Genomic DNA, 20,866 nt, shown 5'->3' on the forward strand with positions numbered 1-20,866 from the left:
GTAAATTTATCATAGAAATTTTGTTTGACTTCTGATCACAGTGTATAGCAAAGCCTTATGTCTCATACTGTTATTCCTTGGTTGCTTCTTTACCAGTTGTTTCCTCCTAGGCTAAGACTTCAGAAAAGTAGTTGTTTAAATAGTCAAAAAGTTCCAAGATTTTGCAATACATTTTTTAAATAAGCTTATTATAATTTTGCAGTTTTAAAAGAAAAAAACTATAGTAAATTTTGAAAACAAAACATAAAAATAATGAGCTACAAATTGAAATTTTAATCTGATGTAGTAAGAATATGCCATCTAATGTTGTGGTTAATATGTGAATGTGGTGTACTGTGCAAGGCAGAGGTAGTGTTTCTTTCTTCTTATGGTCTGACATCATCTGAAACTTATCTCACTTTTGCCCATCTGTGATAAGTTGTGTACATGCCTGGGAGAAATGGGACAGGATGTGTGGACTTAATATGGAAGGTTTTTTATGCATGTGGCTTTTTTCTTGTCTCTGTTAGAATTCAACTTCGGTAGAGGAGTAAAACAACTAGAGTTCAGTTCAGAATGACTGTAGTCCTACTCCTTTGTATTTCTTGGTTTGTCTCCCATCTTTGCACCTTAATTGTCCTTTCTTTTTCTGTATGTATTTAATCTTCTTGGAGTAACATACTTTAAGGCCCCATCTTCCACTAAAAATATTTGGCCAATGTAGGAAAGCTGGCAATGACCAATGTAACGCTAAGTTATTTTCTCTGTATGTTAGGTGATTGTTCAAATGAGTGCAGAGTTGAGTGGATAAACAGTTTTTTACAAGGGTGGTGCTGCTAGTTTTAATACAGTCACTGCATTTGGTTGAACTATACTCATGGTACTTTATTTAGAATTAGCACCTTAGATCAATATAATGTCATCACATCGTAGGTGCAAAGTAGCAGAATGTTTCTAGTGCATGATATGAAATGAGATTTTTGCAGTCTTCTGTATTTTGTAACCAAGTTATAATGGGAATAAAAGTTATATTGGGAATAAAACTCTTGAGAATTCTCCATAAAAGTGAAATCAGTGAAATTGTAGAAGAATTGTATTATCTGATCCTTTATGACATTAGGATTTCATTATGCGTGGATGGAAACAGCAAGGAAATTTCTGCAAAGACCTCTTCTGGGTTCTCAGATAAATCCATGATTCAGAAATTATTTATTACATAGTTATGATGTACAGTATGTGTGGCAGCTGCTTCATTTGATGTTTTTTTTCTGTGATGGTATGTAGAAGGTAGGTTTGTATGGAAGTAAGGTGCAGAAAAATACTTTTTTTGTAGGTTAATTTACAGGGCCACATATGCCAGTAAATTTAAAGAGAGCTCTAACAGCTAACTTAAATTTACAAAGTAAATTGATGAATATATTGCTCTGTTGTTTATTTTGATTTGTTTCTTAAGATATTGCTAGTAGATAATACAGTTTTCCACTGCTTTCTTTGTAAATGTGCTAGAAAAGAGGAATTGCAAAATTACACAATAGGATTCGTCAAGACTTGAGAACATCAGTGCATCAATATTTGTCATTAAGAGTTCAAAGTTAGTCATGGTAAAAAGCCTAACTACAAAAATGCTTTTTGTCTCAAGACAGACAGCTTTTTAAAGTTTTCTATTACCTTATTTTATATAAGATCTTATGGTTCACTTCAATGCAAGCAAAAATTTATCTGTATTTCCTCTTCTTCCCTTAGATCAAAACCTTATATCTTCCTCTTTATAGTTAGGAAATGATCTTTTGGCCCGTGTCTGCTCTTGAGAATCAAAAAGAAAAGTGCAACTGCAGGAAGATGATCAAGAAGGCTGAGTTAGATTTCTGTGTGCTTTTCTTTTACCTCCTCTTCCATTTCTCACTGCCACCTCCATAGGGCAGATAGCCCCTTATGAAGTACTAAACAAACTATTTAAGTTCAAAGATCCAAAATCAGTGCTTTTTTGTTGTTATTCCCTGGCTGTGTCTAGATATAGTTTTTGGGGAGAAAAGACATAGTTATTTGTTACATTAATTTTTATATACTGACTCTCCAAGAGGCTGCTAGAGCTGACAGTGTGAGAGAACGTAAACTTCATGACTCATCTTGTATTTTACATTACTTGTTTTGTATGCATTTTTACATTATTTGCTGAAGACCTTTTTGAGGTGAATTAGAGGTAACATCAGTGCTTTGGAGAGGGATTGCTTTGAATACAGTGCTGTTCATTACTACTTAAAATGTTCCAAAAGCTTTGTTTTGTATTTAAGACAGTATTTCCAGATCACTGAATATATTCTGAATTGGAAAGGACCCACAAGGGTCATCAAGTCCAACTCCTAAGTGAATGGCCCATCCAGGGATTGAACCTACAGTCTTGATGTTATCCAGCACTCAGCCAGTCTCAGGATTGTAAATTGTGAGGATATACAGGGATTTCCATACAGGGAGAGAGACACTGATCCATCCATTTCAGCATTCTTTTGTTAAAGAGGCACCTGCTTCAGAGGACAAGCTATAACCTCTACAGTACCTAGTTTCTTCCAGGAAGAAGTGCTTCCATAGTGTAGTAGTTGTATGTTAACTTCAAATGTGAAGAGCTAGGGTTGTATGCCGTTCTTGGGCTTGATGGAGCAATGGTTAATTTTTTGTTAGATGTATCTAAAAACTGGGTTGTAGTATTACTTTTTTACAGTGTGATGTTATTGAGGTGGCTGTATTTCCGAAATGGTTGCATCCTTGAACCATATGATTGTCCTGCTTGCTGAAATGAAAACTTCATCTTGCTGACTTGGGGTTTTATTTGACCACCTGATTTGGTCTCCAGGGAGCAAAAGCAGCAAGCAGTGGAGGTAGAAAAAGGAATCATTCCAGATTCTCCAGTTCTAACTTCTTCATTTTCTATGGTTAATCGTATGAGAAGAAAAAAAGAGAATAAGCACGTCCGATACACAGAACATACACCCCCAGATTTGGAACTTAGGGAAAACAACAGTGGTAAGAGTATTTTATTTTGGTTTTTTTAATTATGCTAAGAGCTAAAGAGAAAGATGATGTATAAACTTGATTGCAAAGAGCAAAATCTAAAAAAAACCCCAGCTCTTGTGGGTTTTTTTTATTTGCCTTTTCTCTTTTTGTGCGATAATGCATGAGTCCAGGGAAAAATGCCTTTAGTAGTAACTGTTACATGAGCGATATGCTCAGAACTTATCTCAGCATTTTACTTTTATTCCTCCACATGCATGTGCAAATGTAAGCGTTTTCCAGCCTATATTTGTTCTGTAAGTGCAAATTGGCTGGAAAAGCATCTGTTCAGGTTTGACTTGTGCACGCAGCAATGTCACCACCTAGCGGAGAGTGAAACAAATGTTTTGCCACATTCTGAAGTTATTCTGCAACTAATGTTTCTGAAACTGTGAGACCTACATGATCTCTCTTTGTCTGTATTCTACACTGTTTGCATTTGTTTTGTCTTGAGTTCAGAAGTATTGTGTGCGTTTAATTTCCAGACTTTGTTCTGTAATGTCATAGAAATAACTCTAATATATTTTAACTACAAGAACTATTTTTGTGAAATAAGGAACCTTGTGCTTGTGTTTTATTGATAGGCAGGAAATACTATAATTCAGGTTAATTTATCTTGTGGCATTAAAAAAATACATCTAAATATAAGTCTTGACTAAAAGCCTCTTTCCAGGAATAAAAATAGGATAACTGTGGGATGAAAAGGGTGGGCTGGTTATTCATGCCCTCTATTTTGCATTTGAAATTTTTAGTGCTGTGAAGTTTCTCTTTTCTAAGCATACCTGTCTCTCTCCATTTTCTGTATTAAAAAAATGGAGTTACTAAACTAATCCAAAGTATAATATGTAAGAAATGGTGTAAATACCTATCATAGTTAATGGCTGTGAAAAGCTGTTGGTTGTCAAGGTAGAAAGGGCTACATGGCATATGTCTGTCATAATTTAGATCTCAGGTTTTTCACCTTTGTATTACCTGAGCTAAGCAGAACATTGTTGCCTTGGATGGTTTACTCTTCAGTAGTTTCATTGCCCTATTAACAGGTCAAATTCAGCTTGAATAACTATTTTTATGGGGTCAGTATAGATGGTGGTGTCATTTTGTGTTAGTATTCTTTTAGGGCTGACTGGCTGAGATCATATTTGTGAGAAAAAGGATTAATATGAAATATTTATCTTTTTATTTTTATTCTGACGTATCACTGCCACAAATTATCAGACGTGCTTAGATTGCTGGATCTACTGACATATTAAAACCAGCATTCAACTGCTTTTAAGATCAGGGTCGTTATGGGTATCTACACAAGATTATCACAACAGGATACCTAATTTCACCATGTGAAAATGTTTCTACATCTCCTAGAGTTTGGAAAATTTCCACTCTTTTCCACACAAATGAACACTCACCATGGAGGAGAGATACTAGTGGCAGACACCTGTGATCCACAATTGTCCCCTGTTCCAAGTAAGTGTATTAATAGATTTAGTCCTAATATCATTCAAAATAAGGCAAAAATATCGTAAAACTGAGGTTTCATCTCTCTAACCTTTCTTTAACAAAGAAATCTAATAAACTGCAAACCTTTTAAAATTCTTTAGTGACTGTGAGAATCAGGATGGAATTATTCATGCAAGTCAGGGTTGTGGTGGTTGCTCTTCTTGTGCTTTCCAATCTTACTATCTTGCCCCAGTTTAATGAACTGAGTAATGTTAAATCCCTCAAAGAAGGGAAACTCATCTATTTGTTTTTCTAATAAAAACTCATGAGAAATAATGGTGACTGTCAGTTAGGAAATATGCAAGACGAGCATTTTATTATAAATACACATTATCTCTGTTCTACATGCTTTTATCAGACTACTTGTGCCCTGGACTGGGAGTGTGAAAAGCAACTTTTGCAATGGCTTTTAATTTTGGGGTGCTGTATTCAAATTGGACACACATTTCTCTGTGCTGATACAGCAGTTTGCTCTCATCAGAAATTCTTTTGCCACTTACCACTTCCAGATACGATTTTTATCTGACAGAGATCAAACTATTTCCATAAATGCCAGTTTTAATGTGTGATCTTTTTAGTTCTGTGTTTGTACCATCTCTGTGAGTCGAGCAACATACTATAATGTTTATGCAACTTACTGTGATCTTTCTACTCACAAAGATAAACCAAGGGTGGGAGGATACCCTGTTCCAAAGCCAACTTTTAACTTGGCTGCAGTCGTCGCAGAAACAATTGGACTTAGTGTGGAAGAGGAATCTGTAAGTATTCCCAAATTTCTTACATAACCAGTTTTTTGGGCCAGGTGTTTTCAAAACCATTATTTTTCTCTTTTGCATTAAAACTCTGTAAAAGTATTCTGAGTTCCAGTAAGCTTGCTTTGGTTTGCTTTTGCACAGTTTTTATTGACTTGCTTTAGCAAGAAGAGATATAACTATGCTGACCTGTCTGGAGGGTTTGAGGAGGAAGGTAGAGACATGGTTCCTCTTTTCAAGTTTTGTTGGCACAGTGATCTAAATCCTTGGCTCTGCTAAATTCCCTTTGTGCAGTAATCAAGTCTAAGACACTGAAAAATATTTCTTGGCAATGAGACTGGTTGGTGACTCAGGTGAGGTTATTTGATGTTTTTGATTGTTAACTACAATGAAAATTACAGTATACAGAATATTTTGTGTCCATGCCTATGAATGAATCTTTTCAATTTCAATAAGATTTCTTTAAAGCTGCTGGTCCAAATTTAATCTCTTAGCTTTTATTATTTTTCAGAGCTTTGAATGTTTCGATTTGAATGGGTTTTCAGAGTATTTATGTGCCAACGAAGCATATTTCTAATTTTAATTCCAGTATCTTCTCACACTTCTTTTCTTTGTTTTCCTTCACCGCTTGCAAGGAGTCCCAGAGTGTACTGAATCTTCCCCTCACTAATACAGTTATGAGCCAGGCCTCAGAGGGCATGCAGTCTGAAGACTCAAGAAAACATCCAGCTTCAGAATCAAGAAATGATGACAACAATTTAGGGTGTGTTTCCACTCAGTTATAATAGTATTATTTTAAGCAGACTTATAGAAGTTCTGGTTTTTGTAGAATTTCAAACCTTGTGGCATTTTACTTTAAAGGTATAGACATGGAAATAAATGTTTTCATATCAGAGGGGTTTCTTTCAAGTAAATAACATGAGAAGCAAAGAAACTGATAGAATGCAAAACCTGTAGACTTTTACTTAATTCACAAACTTCTGATTTGGGCTTCTTCTTTGTGTACACAGTCCCTCCTTTCCTAACTTCTCATTATTGCAAAATATCTTCTGAGGCCTGTAACCCTGTGGATAGTGGGTCTGGAGCTGGAATGCAAAAAGGATCATATTGCTCTGGTTAGTGTCAGACCAATAGACTGTTGCCCTTCCCACTCTCCTCAGGATATTGTGATCTAAACTGAAGATTTTTTTGGCCCAGTTTGTCATCTTGAATGTATGTTTTATTGATGACAGGTGAAAAGCAGCACCTGAAAGCTTGCACTTTTTTCCTTCACTTGCAGAAGGTTTGAGAATCTGTTGTCATGGTTTTAAGATCTATACAAGAACCTAAACAGGCTTTTATTGCAACCATTCTCACTTTCTTCCTTTTCAGTGCACTGAAAGGTAGGGAGTCCTTGGGTAGAAGAGATACTTAGGCAGGCTTAACTGTCCTTGATTCTCAGTTGAACATGTAACAGAATTTCACACCACACACCAAAATGAAGGACAAGATCTGTGTTTTGTTTGCCTTTCACAGCTCTAAGTGCAACAGTATCTATCCCTAGAATAGGTTCATTTTTGTTTTTCCTTCTGTTTTCAGCTCACAAGCTTTAAAGCAAATCAGCAATGGGGAACACGTATTTTTTTTATATCGCTTTCTCTCCTTCCATCTTCTGTACCCCAGAAAATCTCTCATGTCTCATTGTATTCAGTATTTCAGATCCATCTCATAACACTCCACCATGTGATGACTGGGATTCTCGGGTAGCGTCTCCTGTTTTTGGAGCTTCTAGCAGTATGAAGAACAACTCAAGTACAGGTCATGCTCCTTGTATTTTAGATTCAGGATTGAAGCCTCATCTCAAAACCAACCTCTTCAACAATCCATCCAGTTCCAGGTGTCATAAAAGTAGATCAAAATCTGAAGATGTTGCTTTTGTTGCACCGCTGAATCTTGGGACAGAAATCAACTCAGTTATCAGCCAGGCCTCTGTCCATAGGCAAATGGTTGTGAAAAAGAATGCTAATGAGGCTGTAGCCTGTGTTGGAAACACCTGCACAGCTAAAAATGAGGTGGTCAAGAGCGATGTCCTTCTCGCATACCAGAAGCAGCTAGAAGGCAGGTGTGCTAAGAGAAAGAAAGCTGAAGATGATCGTGCAGTTAGCTGTGAGAAAACATCATTCAACAAAGAGAACTCTGTGCCATTCCGATCCGATGCTCAGCAGATTAATGGGGAACATACAGCTGATAAGCCCTTGGATCTGTCTGATCGCTTCTCTGGAGTTCGTGGTCAAGAGAAAAAACATGGAAGTGAGGAGACATGTAAAAATAGACTGAAGCAAGTGACTTTGCAGGACATTTTTTCACACATAGGGAAGACCATTCCTGAAGGTTCATCATCCGTTCAAAATGCCAACAACGAGAGCTGTTTTTTTGGCAGAGATTTACAAGAGGAATCCTATGTACAAGAGGCAATGCTGGGAAAAACATTCTCTGATAAGAAAAACCAGATCCAAATGAAAGAAGAAGTTCCTCCCTTCAAATTTGCACCACTGCCAAGTTCTGCAGAGACAGAGGAACTTTTTGATGATGTAAAGGTATGCTTTTCTGACTCTCTTTCTTCTCCTTTGAAGTATTATATTTAAGTTTTGGGAAATAGTAAAATTGCAATATGTTGTTAGGTTGCCAGTGGCCATGTACCAAATAGAAAGAAAACAAGGACAGGACATGGAGAGTCTGAACCAGCATCTGTACTTCAGCCAAACCCTTGTAGACTATCAAAAAGTAAAGCACAGCAAAATGAGCAAGGTAACTTGATGAAAATGTTCCTTTTACCGCCTCCTTACCCCCTCAGCCTATGCTCTGGTTGAATAGAATTTTTAATATCTTCCTTTCTTCCTCTTTAATCCCTTTGTTCTGCTTCTAACTCAGTCATATTCTATTTGGGATTTCTCAAGATCCCCCCAGCATTTACAGTCTGTATCTTCCTGGCATACTTTTGCCCCTGTATAATAAATATATTATTGGTATTCCGGTGTACACTCAACAGGCTGTGAATCTTTTTCTTTCTCGTTTAGTTAGCATTGTTATTTGTTGCAGTATAATAATAAAATCTCTTTGTGTTTAAACTATCTATATCAAATACTTGATAACTACTCAAGTGTAAGCATAAGTCTTTTTGTTAATATTTTTCTTTTTTCCTAATGATCTGGTAAAGCAATTTGTACCTTTAGGGATAATGAACACAGGCTGTCATATACTCTTTCTAGAACTTGTGTCTTCTTTCCTCTTAAGTGCTCCCAGTTGGAAAACTAATTTTTTGGAACTAGGATTGTAGAATCAAAGCTTCTGTACTGCTTAGCCAAATTGTTACACTGCATACTTTATTTAGAAATACTTGCATTATGAACTTAAGAGATACTTGTCAGTAGTTGGTGTGGCCGTGTAGCTTGGAATGTAAATATTCCCCTCAGAGATAAATCAAGAGGCATCTTTGGAACGACGACCAGACACTTTTGTACTCTTTCCTTAGACGTGACTTTTGTATTGTCGATCTAATGTCAATAGTGACCCAGCTAGGGAAGGCACCCACTGGAACTGTTGTTTGTCAGCAGAGAAGGACTGGTAGGTAAAGTGATGGTGGGGGCCATCTTTACTGTGACAGTCACAAAATGGTAGAGTTTTCAATTGAGAATTAAGAAGTGGGAGGTAGCAGAACTGCTACTTTGAACTTTCACGGGGCAGACTTTGGCCTGTTTAGGAGACCAGTTGACTGGTCCTGAAGCAGTCCTGAAGGGCAGAGGAGTTCAGGAAGTCTGGACATTCTTCAAGAAGGAAATCTTAAAGGTGTAGGAACAGGCTGCCCCATGTGCTGAAAGATGAGCTAGTGGGAAAGAAGGCCAGCGTGACTGAGCAGAGCATTGGCTGGAACTCAGAGCTAAAGAAAGAGTTTATGACCTTTGGAAGAGGGGGCAGACAGCTCAGGAGAACTACAAGGATGTTGTGAGGTTACATAGGAAGAAAATAAGAATGGCCAAAGCCCAACTGGAGCTTAATCTGGCTACTGCCATAAAAGACAATAAAAAATGTTTCTATAAATCCATCAGCAACAAAAGGAGGGCTAAGGAGAATATCCATACTTTATTGCATATGGGGGAAATACAGGGACAAAGGATGAGGAAAAGGCTGAGGTACTTAGTGCATTCTTTGCCTAAATCTTTAAATAGTAAGACGAGTTGTTCTCAGGGTACCCAACCCCTGAGCTGGAAGACTGGAACAGGGTGCAGAGTGAAGCCCCCATAATCCAAGGGGAAATTGTCAGTGACCTGCTGCAACACTTAGACACACAGAAGTCTATGGGGCCAGATGAGACCCACATGAGGGTACTGAGAGAGCTGGCAGAAGTGCTCAGTGAGCCACTTACCATCATTTATCAGCAATCCTGGATAACCAGGGAGGTCCCAGTTGACTGGCGGTGAACAAATGTGGCATCCATCCTCAGGAAGGGCTGGAGTGAGGATCCAGGGAGCTACAGGCCTTGTCAGCCTGACCCAGGAGACCAGGAAAGTTAGGGAGCAGATCACCTTGAGTGCCATAATGTGGCACATACAGGACAACCAGGGGATCAGATGCTTCTGGCAGAGTTTGATTCTGATTATTTGTCTTTTTTTCTCATATTCTGTGCATACAGACCTGAAAGATAAACCCTCTTTAGAAAACTTCCAGTGGAGCATAGACCCAGGAGCTGACCTTTCACAGTACAAAATGGACATTACTGTGATTGATACAAAGGTGAACTTTTATAATAAGTCTGCTTGTTCTATGATGTTGAAAAAGCCTGCAAAGTAGTATCATGAGCATTGCTCTGGGCAGACCAAACCCACTCTGTAACAAATTCTGAGTTGGGCTCATTTGGTGTTTGTTCATGCTACAGTTATCCTAAAACATTTCCACTGTTTAGTTGTACTTTATAAACTCAGCAGGCATATTCACACTATGAAAGGGATGCTTTTTGGAGGTGGTTTTGAGTTTCTTTTAAGACAAAAAAACTTTCTAAATCTCATTGTTTTTCCTGTGAAAATGTTCAGTATGATATCTCTTTATGTTAAGTAATAGAAAATGTGCCAGTACTATTACCTTTTTTGAGTTGGGTGCAAGTTGGTTATTAGGATCTCTGAGAATTTTCCTAACGTTTCTGTTTGTTTTGTCTCTCTCACTTAAAGGCTATCTTAAAATCTTTTAATTTGACCAGTCTTTAACTTCTGTACGTTTCATGGTTAATTTCTATCTTTTTAGAATTTAACGTGAAATTTTCTAAGGCTGTTCTTGCTCACCAGATAAATGCTTCCACACTTAAATTTCAAAACACGTTATTCTCTTACTAGGTTTTACATCTTTATTGTGCAGACATTACTGCAGGAAAAAAAGTAAATCAGTGTCTGAAAAGAAGCCAGTAACTGCTGTGAAAGTGTTTCAGATACACAGCACTGACTACACCAGTTGCTTCTGGGTGCATTTGTCATGTTTGCTTTTTTTTCTTCTAGGGTGGTTCTCAGACCAGAGTTGGAGGGGAAGTTGTTGATATGGATTATACATATGTTAGTGACAGTGTGCTATTAAAAATGAAAAATCAAGAGCAAAATCAGGAAAGCAGTCCAAGTAAGACTTTTTTTTTCTCTTTTCTTCTCTTTGGTTTGCTTTTTTGTAGTATGGTGGGGTTTTGGGGGTTTGTTGGAGTTTTTTTGGGGTTTTTTTTTTTTTTTTTTTTTTTTTTTTTTTTTGAGGAGGAGGAGGAGGAAAGAGTAAAAGGGCATTTTTTTCCTGTATGACTAGATAGTAGAAAATGGTTGCAGTAAAAAAGTGGTGATGTATTTTTATGTTACACAGATCAGTCTGTTTCCTAGAAGAATTGGTGGTGGGTTTTGAGGTTGGTTTTTTTTAACATAGATCCAAAAAATGATAGGATTTGTGCTTAGAGAGCCAGTAGCTATTCCTTTACAGTGCTTAAAGGGTGAAATACTTAACCATGTAACAGTTCTGATCTCACCTGCAACAATCGCTCTTGCAGCAAACAGCTTTGAAAGTTTTCTATGTAATCACATCAGACTTTGTATGGGAAGGCTAATTTCATTTTTAATGATATATAAATAGAACTCGTATGTTTAAAAAAATCCAAATGTGTTTATATCACTTTTAATGTGTGGTATGTGGTGAATCATGGCTGCGGGGCAGTGTCTATTTCCTACCACAGAAAGTATTTCCTTCTGCTTGGATAAGTCCATAATTACAAGAGGAAGAATTTCACATATCCAGTATTAAGGTTAAAGGTACTTCACAATGATTTAGCAGTTAATCAGATTTTAGAAATGGGATCCAAGATACCTGAAAAATAAATGAGCACTGGCCACATTTAAAACATTGACAGAGAATTTGCAGAAAGAATAAAAGTATAGCTGTTGTTGAGTTAATTGGTACTGGAGCAGGAAGTAAATATTAAGTCTTTTGGTACACATTTAGTGAAAATGCAATTTCTTAATGAAGATCATTGAGACATTGATTTGGATGCTCTTTATGCTTTTAATAACAGGAGGAGAAATAACAGATATGTTTGATCAGACGAGCCATGAAGAATATGAATCCTGCCTACCAGAGGATAGTCCTTCTGCATGTGATGAAAAAGAAACTCTTCATGATGAAGAGCAGGATAAGGGAATAACAGCAGCAAGCAAGAAACTAAAGAGTGGGATATAATTTGGTTTTGTCTTTATTAGCTTACTTAAACTACAAGAGTTGATTTGAAATCAGACTCTGTTCTTTAGGAACAAATATGCCAAATTAATCACCAGTTCTTTTTTTCATAAATTTATGGTAAAGTTGATTACTTGTTACGTAATTGCTTTATGTTATGTTACATAACATAAAGCAATATGAACATTTTTTTGGTAGTTCATTTATCACCACACAAATGTGGAATGTGTAGTGGAAATTGGCATAGCAGTGGAACACCAAAGTGACTCTTAAAATAAACACGCGTTTTTGGCTACAGTTATTTACTTCCTTTCTTCTCACTATTCTAGGTTCTATTGAAGATTTTACAGTTTTTTGTATTTTAAGCAGCCTTCCCGTTGATGTTTTCTTGTATCTTTTATTTGTCTCACTGCTGTTTTACTTCTGCTTCAGTAGTGCTTTTGGATTGCTGGTTCTATCAATTCTGTATTTTTTTAGAATCTATTTGAATCTATTGTCTCAGACTGAATGTACATGGCAATTTTATATTTCTTAACAGTTGGTTAATAATTTTACTGAAGTTTCTCCAAGCAGTCTGTTAACTTTGTATTTTGTTTTGCATGTATATTTACAGAACATGAGGATAAACAAGATAAAGCCAAGCAGAAAGCTTTTGTGGAGCCTTATTTCAAAAGTGATGAGAGGTAATTTAGTCTGTTCTGTATGGGCATTTTAAGGCTCTTTGTATCTGCCCTGTAGGGAACTTGTTCCACCAGAAAATAAACATATTTGTGCGTAACAGACTAGCAGTTGAAGATGCAGAGGTAAAATACTACATTAGATAAAAGACTTTAGATAAAAACTGAAGTAGGGGAAAAAAATTAAACATGTTGTGATGCCTATCACATTTGCTGAACAGAAGGGATTGTCTCTGCTGCTTTTTATAATTTTAGTGAATGCAGTGTTTTGTAATCCATGTGGTTTCTTACAGGCATGTGGTCATGCCTGAGTTTATGAGCCAAGAACCTATGGGCGGCTTGTACAAATGTAAACCTTTCTTTCTCTGGTATTTTTGCCCCTTGCTCTAGGCAATAAATGGATAGTGTTCAACAGTTCCACCTCTTAAATCTTCCTCTGTTGCCTTCCAGTATAAGCATCATTGGAAGTCTGAATCTTCATTTCATAATGATACCAAGCCCTTCAGTTAGCTTATATTTTGCCTCAGTGCATGTTTTCTTTGTAGAGGAAAACTTTAGTGTTTTGTGAGCAATTAAGTTGAAAAGAACCTACTGATCTTGAACCCCAACATATGTTACTCTCATGGAAATCATTGCAAGCACAACTCTGTCTTGGGCAAAAATAAATATTCTACAGAAGATCTGTATTTGAATAATTTCTATATAGCAATTACTTTCACGCTATGAAAAACCATAATAATGAGACACACATCTCTGGTTACGTAGAAGTTCATATTACATTTGCAAGCTATTTTCTTTATAAAAATTCAGCTATGAAAGGCAGTATGATTTGGCTTTTGTAGGCATTTTCCGATTTATTTTTTAACTTGACTCTCCACCATTGTGTTCAAAAAAAATGGAAATTCCCAGTCACATTGAAGAAATAAAAGTACTATCATGTGAAAACATTTTTGTTTTTCAGAAAGAATACTGTGTTAGATTTTCCTCATATTGAGGTTGTTCGAAAAAAAGAAGAAAGAAGAAAATTACTTGGCCACACTTGTAAGGAATGTGAAATAGTAAGTAGTGCTTTAAAATTTGTCAATCTTCCATTCTCCTCAGACAATATCTAAGTGCTGAAGTGCTGCTTTTAATTATTAATCTGGTTGCATCATCATCATTACCTACAGTAGCAGGGAAGTAAGTGTTTACCAAAGCTGGATAACCAAGTTTGCAGGTGGTTTGTTTGTTTTTAGTGTAGTAAGTGCATATAGCGTGGAAAGTCTTGGGTTTGATTTTTTTGTGAGTCTCTGTATGATAAAAGCTTCTTACATGGAGGGTTCCAGTAAGGTTAATAAAAAATACATTAGCTGATCAAAGAACTATTCCAGGTTTACAAACTTTAGATCAAAAGCTCTACTGAACTTTACAGGTACTGCAAAAAGTAAGTTCTATATCCTGTTGTATAGATTGATTGATTGATCTCTTTTTGGTTTATTTGATTTTTTTCCTTGTTTTCTGGGATAATTTTTTCAGATAATTGCACCAGCATAGGTGACAGTGTGTACATGTGTGCAAATGCATGCCAAAATGTTTACATTAATATGTAAAAAAGTAGGAAATTTTAGGTTTCACATTGCACTTTCCTCCCTTCTAATTTATTGAACTGCTTTCATACGCAGTGTATGAAAGCAGTGGTGTAGAGATAAAATATTGAAGTAATTATATGTGTAATAAGAACGTGTTTTATTTGGCCATTAAATGATGCCTATTCGAAGTGTGGATTAATGATTGAACAATGGTGGATTTTCTGGAATCTTTTTGCCTAATTTCCACACGTATATAGAACGTTTTCATAGATTCTCCTGCTATTCACTTTATAGTCCAGTCCCATTTACTTAGCTGAAGAAATTTATTAGAGTATGTTTTCAACGAAAACATGGTCTGAAAAACAGTTTTGGTAAAACTCATTAAATACAAATACTTTATTTTTATGGCCAACTAGAAATACCATTTAAAAATATATGTCTGATTTAAAGAGTTTGAAAGAAAACAAAACAACCCCCAACCTTCAGTCTGCTTCATGGTTCCAGAGCCATGTGTTAAGCATTGTAATTTCCTGTTTCTGTAAGCTACAGACCTTCCCTCTGCAAATTCAGTTCTTGTTACTTTCTGTCAAGTTAGAGTGATAACTATGGTGTCTGGAAACATTCACAGCTCCAGTTTTGTAACAGTAGGTTTTTACATTAAATGTCAGAAAAGTTTGGGTTTGTTGTTGATTTTGGCTTTTGGGGGTTTTTTTTAAGTCTACATCATCCAAGATTAATGTCTTGGAAAGTGTGGAATGCTTGGCTGTGTCATTGCACAATAATAAAACTAGCTTTGGATTAAACGCCTATGGAAGAAGGGAGTGTTGGATAAAGCATAAAGGATGCTTTAGAAAAGTCTTGGCTTGCTGATTAGCCATGTGGGTTTGAAAAGCCACCAGAGTCTAAGGGAATATTTAGGGAGTGGGTAGAAATCAGTAAATTGTTTCTGGCCCGGTACTGCAAGTGGTGTGAGTGGGATCTGCTACTGTCACTCTGAGACGACCTGAGATTTAACTTCTGCACATGCCACAGCAGGCTGATATTAAAGTCCTTTGTAAGGGCTTATTTTAAAGCTTTGTGGAAGCATCTTATTCGCTTTACAGTGTATAACTTTTGATAACAAGTCTTGTTTTGGTTTTTTATGACCTTGTGATACTATCAGAGGAAGATTCTCAGCAAAAGTTACAGGTAGCTTGTAAAAGTAACATTTGTTAGTGTGGTTAAGTGTAGCTACACTTAGATGAGTAGGAGAATCAGTCAGATGTTTTTATATGCATTTAGATTACAGGGATTATTCTGTAAATTTTTGCTAAAATAATGGGAGGAATGTTTTTAGGGTTTGTTCCGTTTCTGAGGCTGCAAACTGTAGATTTCTATAAACAATCATTTTACAGGGAAGACAGGATGAGGTTGCAGTATCTTCACACACAGAAAAGCCTAGCTCGAATGTTTTGTGTGGATTAAAAATGCTGTGGACAGTGAGATGAATCTAGAAAACAGCTGAGAGAACTTTCTGCTGTTTAGCTGACATACATAATTCTCTCATTCTCTGTCAACCCTAGTAGATTTCTAAACAAGCCAAAGAAGAAAAGTTTGTCTAATTTATTTTTAAAACATACTTATCTTGATTTTTTTATCATGTTCTTATTTTCTGTTCCTACTAAACTGTACTGTATTTTTCATTGTTGGATCTGTAATTATTCCTTGCTAATCATAAATTTTTTAATTTAAAAAAATGCAACACACTACAAACTTTCATTAGATCAATTTCTAAAATTTCAGGCTATTTACAGGACAAAATAAGGAGCACTGCTAATTATCCCTGAATAAAACTCAGCACTATTTGTCGTACACAGACACTGTAGAATTCTTACAGTTGATTTTGTTGACTTAACACCTAGTTCTTCACTTTTGTCAGTAAAAATTGAAGTGTAGTGGGTAACAATTGCCTGTTCCTCCTCTTTGATTAGTCTCTAGGTCTTTAACTGAGTGACACAGACATCTTTCCAGCTGGGTTTCTGAAGTCCACTTGCATAAGTGACCCTACTCTATTTGACTCAATCCCTGAACAACTGATGATGCCCACTAATGATGACACCCTGCTGATGACACCCACTTATGTTCTGGTCTTGGCACGGGCTTTTTCCAGTTTAAGGGAACATTGTATAACAAACTGAATCTTACGTTCTTGGCCAGGAGACCCATGTGTTACTAGATTAGATTTCTGTACTAATACGGGCTTTGAGAGCAGAACATGTTCTGGTGGCACACCCAAGATGGCACGAAGTCTGAATTGATTTGTGGGGGGAAGATGTACCTGTGTCAGGGAGAGCTGCAGTTCCCACAGACTAGAGAATTACAAAATAAAGCAAGGCTTTCTTTCCTCGTTTGTGCGGTTTTGACACTGATGATTTCAGAGCTGTGATTGCTCTTTTCTAGCCAATCATCAATATTTATATCGCATGATTGTTTTCAAGGAGGATTTTTATGCCTTAATACTTTGTCTATGATTTGGAGGGGAAAAAGGAATTTATTAGCATCCTTTACAATTCCAAGTAGGTTTTCTGAAATCCTGCCAATAGCTGGGAGCATGAAATAATCTCTGTTGACAGAGTTATCCTGTTCTTTTCCTGATTTCCCCAGTCTAGGTCACTTTCCATTTGATGGAATGAGTTATAAACTTGAATTTGCCTTTTTGAATTGTAACACTATCAGTAGAATTTCAGTAGAATCGTTTTATCACTTTCACAAGGGTCAGGGTTCTTGTGTGACTGTAACTGTTGACTTGCCACTTGAATCAAACAGTGCATTCACTTTGAAAATATTTTGACTCTCTATGTGCTCTAAGGGCCAGATTTTTTTTTTTAGGAGATACAACTAGAATTACAAATTAAAACAGTAGAAAACTGCAAGGAAAAAAATTATACCCTAACTTTCTATGATGCTACTCGGGGGAACACCAAGCAAAAAGGTTTGGAGAGTGTATCTATTTTTCTCATTGCAGCCACCAGTACAGCTGACAGGGGTGAAAGAGTAGCCAATTTACTGTAGAGAATGCTCAGCTGGCAGATAGTTTCTGGGGTCCCAGTGTCAGTCAGCTACTTAAACTAGCTCTTTATTTACTTCTCATTTGAGGGTAAGTAAGTAGGAAGCATTTTGACTTAAGTTTGCTGTTACTACTGTAAATTTGGATGCTGAAAATAATTCTGCAGCATAGGGTTTATAGTGTGGGGTTTTTCTCCTTTTTTAATTTTGTTTGTAAATGCAAGCTGACACAATAAATTTTAAAATTCCGATCTCTTTCAACACCTGTGCTACTTAGCTTTGTAAAATCAGTCTGTAAACTGTTGACATAAGTAATTGTACACATGCCTAAACCTTGTTACCTATGGTATGTTAAAAGATAGAAGGTTAACAAATGTGCCACCATAAAGTTATACTTAGTCTGTACATTCAGTAAACTTTTAGGATAATTGCCAGGTGTTTGTCACTTGGATAACAAATCTCTACTCTTGGCTGTCCTCACCATTGTTTTTAGATAACTGTGTTAATAAACACAGTGATTGATAATGTCAATTGTGTAAAGCAGTTACTCTATATGTATGAATGTATTAACTAGGATTCTTTTCCCCCCTTACCTTCAGTATTATGCAGACATTCCAGAAGAAGAGAGAGAGAAGAAACTAGCTTCCTGTTCAAGACACAGATTTCGCTACATTCCTCCAAATACTCCTGAAAATTTCTGGGAGGTTGGATTTCCTTCCACCCAAACCTGTGTGGAAAGAGGTTTGTGCAAAAAAAAAGTAGCTTAAAAAGCACTTTTAAAAGCTGGTTTGGTTTTTTTTTCCCACTGAAATTATCTCTAGTTCATATAGCAGCCTTTCTCACCCAGTCCTGTTGAGGTCTGTTTGTCAGCAGCCATTATTTTTAATAAAAATTGTCTGGTTTTAGCAGTTCCTGTACTACTAAGAAAGGAGTATAAGAAGACTTTCTTAGAGCCTAGCTAGAGAAGGCAGAAATAATTGGGATTTTCATAGAACTTAATTTAAACCCTACATATCTTTGGCCCTAAGCAAGAATTGAGTTTTCAGAGGCAAGGGCCAAGCGATTGTACTTACTGAGGAGAGACAGGCAGCACTATTGATGTCCTTTGTCAGTGTTTTTAGAGCTTCATAATACCAAGTGATAATGGAAATGTTGCAGGTAAGGGGTAGTTAAACATTTTTTAATACATTTACTACATATACATGTTAGTGACAATGCAAAGATGTGGTGTTTGGTTTGGGGCTTTTTTTAACTTGTCTTCACATAGAAGTTTGTTCTTTCCTAAATAATTTTTCAAGATCTTGAGCCTGGTATAAAAATGAGTTTTTACTAATTATGTTAAACCACAGTGGGTTTGTAGTGTATTCTATGTACGTTTCTTCAGAAGTGGTGAAATGCTGGGGTGAGGAGCCCTAGATGAGCTCTCTAAGTTACTACAGCTTTACTTGTGCATTAGCTGCGAAACAATAGTCTTTGCTTTTATCTGTTCTTGTAACAGTGTCAGGTCAGGCATAGGAAAATGTAGCCAGAGTTGTGTATGTGTATTGTGTGATAGTGATGCAGTATCATCCTTAATCTTCCAGAATAGGGAGCCTTGATTTTTACTGACTATATAACTTGTTACTACCCATTTGGAATCTGTTTGCAGCCTCATTAAAAATTAGCTTCTTGGCTGTCTCCTTGTTCTGCTGGAGTAAGAGCTGTTCAGTTGTTAATGGTCCTCAACAGCATATCAGAGGCAGGCTTTAGATAACCCTCCCTTGGAAAAGAAATGTTTTATAGCAGTGCAGCAAGAGAACTAAAACACTACAGAGAGTTCCCACAATGAGCAATCTCTGCTGCCACCCCAAAGTAGTGGGGTACAACATAGGTATTTTCTACTTCTTATTGGTATCTTGAACTATCTGTTTGTGTTGTGGTTTTTTTTAAATAACTGAGTTACATATATAGAATTTTCCAACTACGAAGTAGAAATGTACTGCTCTCACTTTGGTGGATATTGTTGCTGATAAACTGTAAAGAATTGACAAAAGCCAGGTGCTGAAACTGACTTACAAAAAATGTCTGTTCACTGTCAGTGTTAGCTAAGTTGAGCATTTTACAGAAATCTTCTATACATTTTTCTTATCAGAGAGCTTTCAAGGTGTGTTTGATCCATAGGCTCGTGTTTGGCTTTTTCCAGTCTTTAATAAATCCAGATGCTCTTAAAACAGAGGGAGGTGCTGTTTAAACCCACAAAGCACATGTGCCTGAAGTTTCCTCTATATGACTAGGATTTACATTTTCAAAGTGATTTTTATTAGTCAACTGAGCTAGCAGTACTTGCATACTTTGTTACTCTTATGTAAAATCCTTGGTAGAAAGAAAATTAAAAGTGCAGTTTTGTTTTGAATAGTTGAACAATTTATGGTTTCCATTCTCTTCTTCATTGTCAAGTGTCTGTATTGCATTACTGTGCAGTCACCTACTAGAAAGCAGCTGCATGTTTTAATGAACGATATTTGCACCCTGGGATCTCAAAACTTTATGTGAAGTCAGAACCAGTTGCCCCAAAAGGACAAAAAAAAGGACAAGTTATTTTTTGAGGGCAAATACAAATTAAAGCTAAAGTTATGCCTGTTTTTATATTGTATTTCTTACCTCAGATTTATTCTTTTAAGGCTACATTAAAGAGGATCTTGCTCCCTGTCAACGTCCAAAAAGGCGGCAGCCTTACACTGTGATGTTTTCTCCAAAAGGCAAAGAGCAGAAGACATAAAGGATGGGAAGTAAGGAGTGCCAGCCTGAAGTGTATCTTTCCTGTCCGTAGATATTTATAGTTAATATAAACTTGAAATAAAGAACTGTGTTTTCCACAATGATAGATAAATCGTTTAATTGAATATGTAAATTTTATAAAATTCATTTGGGAGTCTGATGTACCAGGAAACAAAACTATTTAATGTATGTTTGTTTCATATTGTGTTAATACATTTTGTATTAATTTTTGCACCTGTCAGACAAGTCTCCTACTTTTTTTTTTCTTTAAGGCCAGCAGCTGAAATTCCAGCAATTCCTATCTAAACTTTGTGTCAGTGGGTAACTGCTTTGAAGTGACTAAAATCTGTTGTTCTTGCAGGGGTAAATGTCTGTCAATGGGAAAAGAAATTACAATTTTCTAGGGTGCTTTTATTTTGCACTGGATTTTCTTGTATTTCTTTTCTCTTGTTGCAATAATGGTTATATCTACTTGGAATAAAGCTGTATCTACTGTTAATAGTTTGGAGGTGTGAAAACCAGGAAGTCTGTGTCTTTCTTAAATTCTGGTGTTAAATGTATATCACCATGTTTTCCTCAGTGTTTAAATTAGAATATCCAATATTCCTTTTATTTTTTTCCTTGAAATCTCTTTGCATATATGTGTCTCATTTATTGATAAACGTTGTTTCTAAATTTGGGTGACAGCTCTGCCCAGAGTTCTCCTAGCGGACAGCAATAGTCATCACCTAGATTATGAAGGATTCTACAGAGGTATTTTAAATTAATCCTTTATAGCAGGGGATATAGTTCCATACTTGCATTGGGAAAGTAAGATCATACA

The 20,866-nt window shown here is 36.4% G+C and overlaps 1 protein-coding gene across 4 annotated transcripts in view; it reads left to right on the forward strand.

Annotated features, from left to right (window-relative positions):
• RBBP8 (RB binding protein 8, endonuclease) overlaps nt 1-20,564 on the forward strand; it is a 44,388-nt gene extending 23,824 nt beyond the window's left edge. For all 4 annotated transcript variants that reach the window (XM_048289543.1, XM_048289544.1, XM_048289545.1 and 1 more), the window contains 13 exons: nt 2,828-2,997; nt 4,384-4,485; nt 5,179-5,276; nt 5,906-6,033; nt 6,961-7,846; nt 7,931-8,057; nt 9,940-10,040; nt 10,793-10,907; nt 11,836-11,988; nt 12,610-12,679; nt 13,635-13,731; nt 17,886-18,027; nt 19,947-20,564. In XM_048289543.1, coding sequence (XP_048145500.1) covers nt 2,828-2,997; nt 4,384-4,485; nt 5,179-5,276; nt 5,906-6,033; nt 6,961-7,846; nt 7,931-8,057; nt 9,940-10,040; nt 10,793-10,907; nt 11,836-11,988; nt 12,610-12,679; nt 13,635-13,731; nt 17,886-18,027; nt 19,947-20,044 — 2,287 coding nt within the window. In that variant the 3' untranslated portion in view covers nt 20,045-20,564. The remainder of the gene's footprint in view (nt 1-2,827; nt 2,998-4,383; nt 4,486-5,178; nt 5,277-5,905; nt 6,034-6,960; nt 7,847-7,930; nt 8,058-9,939; nt 10,041-10,792; nt 10,908-11,835; nt 11,989-12,609; nt 12,680-13,634; nt 13,732-17,885; nt 18,028-19,946) is intronic.
• The last annotated feature ends 302 nt before the right edge of the window (nt 20,565-20,866 follow it).

The sequence above is a fragment of the Corvus hawaiiensis genome, chromosome 30 (genome assembly GCF_020740725.1).
Source record: "Corvus hawaiiensis isolate bCorHaw1 chromosome 30, bCorHaw1.pri.cur, whole genome shotgun sequence".
Taxonomy (NCBI): Eukaryota; Metazoa; Chordata; class Aves; order Passeriformes; family Corvidae; genus Corvus; species Corvus hawaiiensis.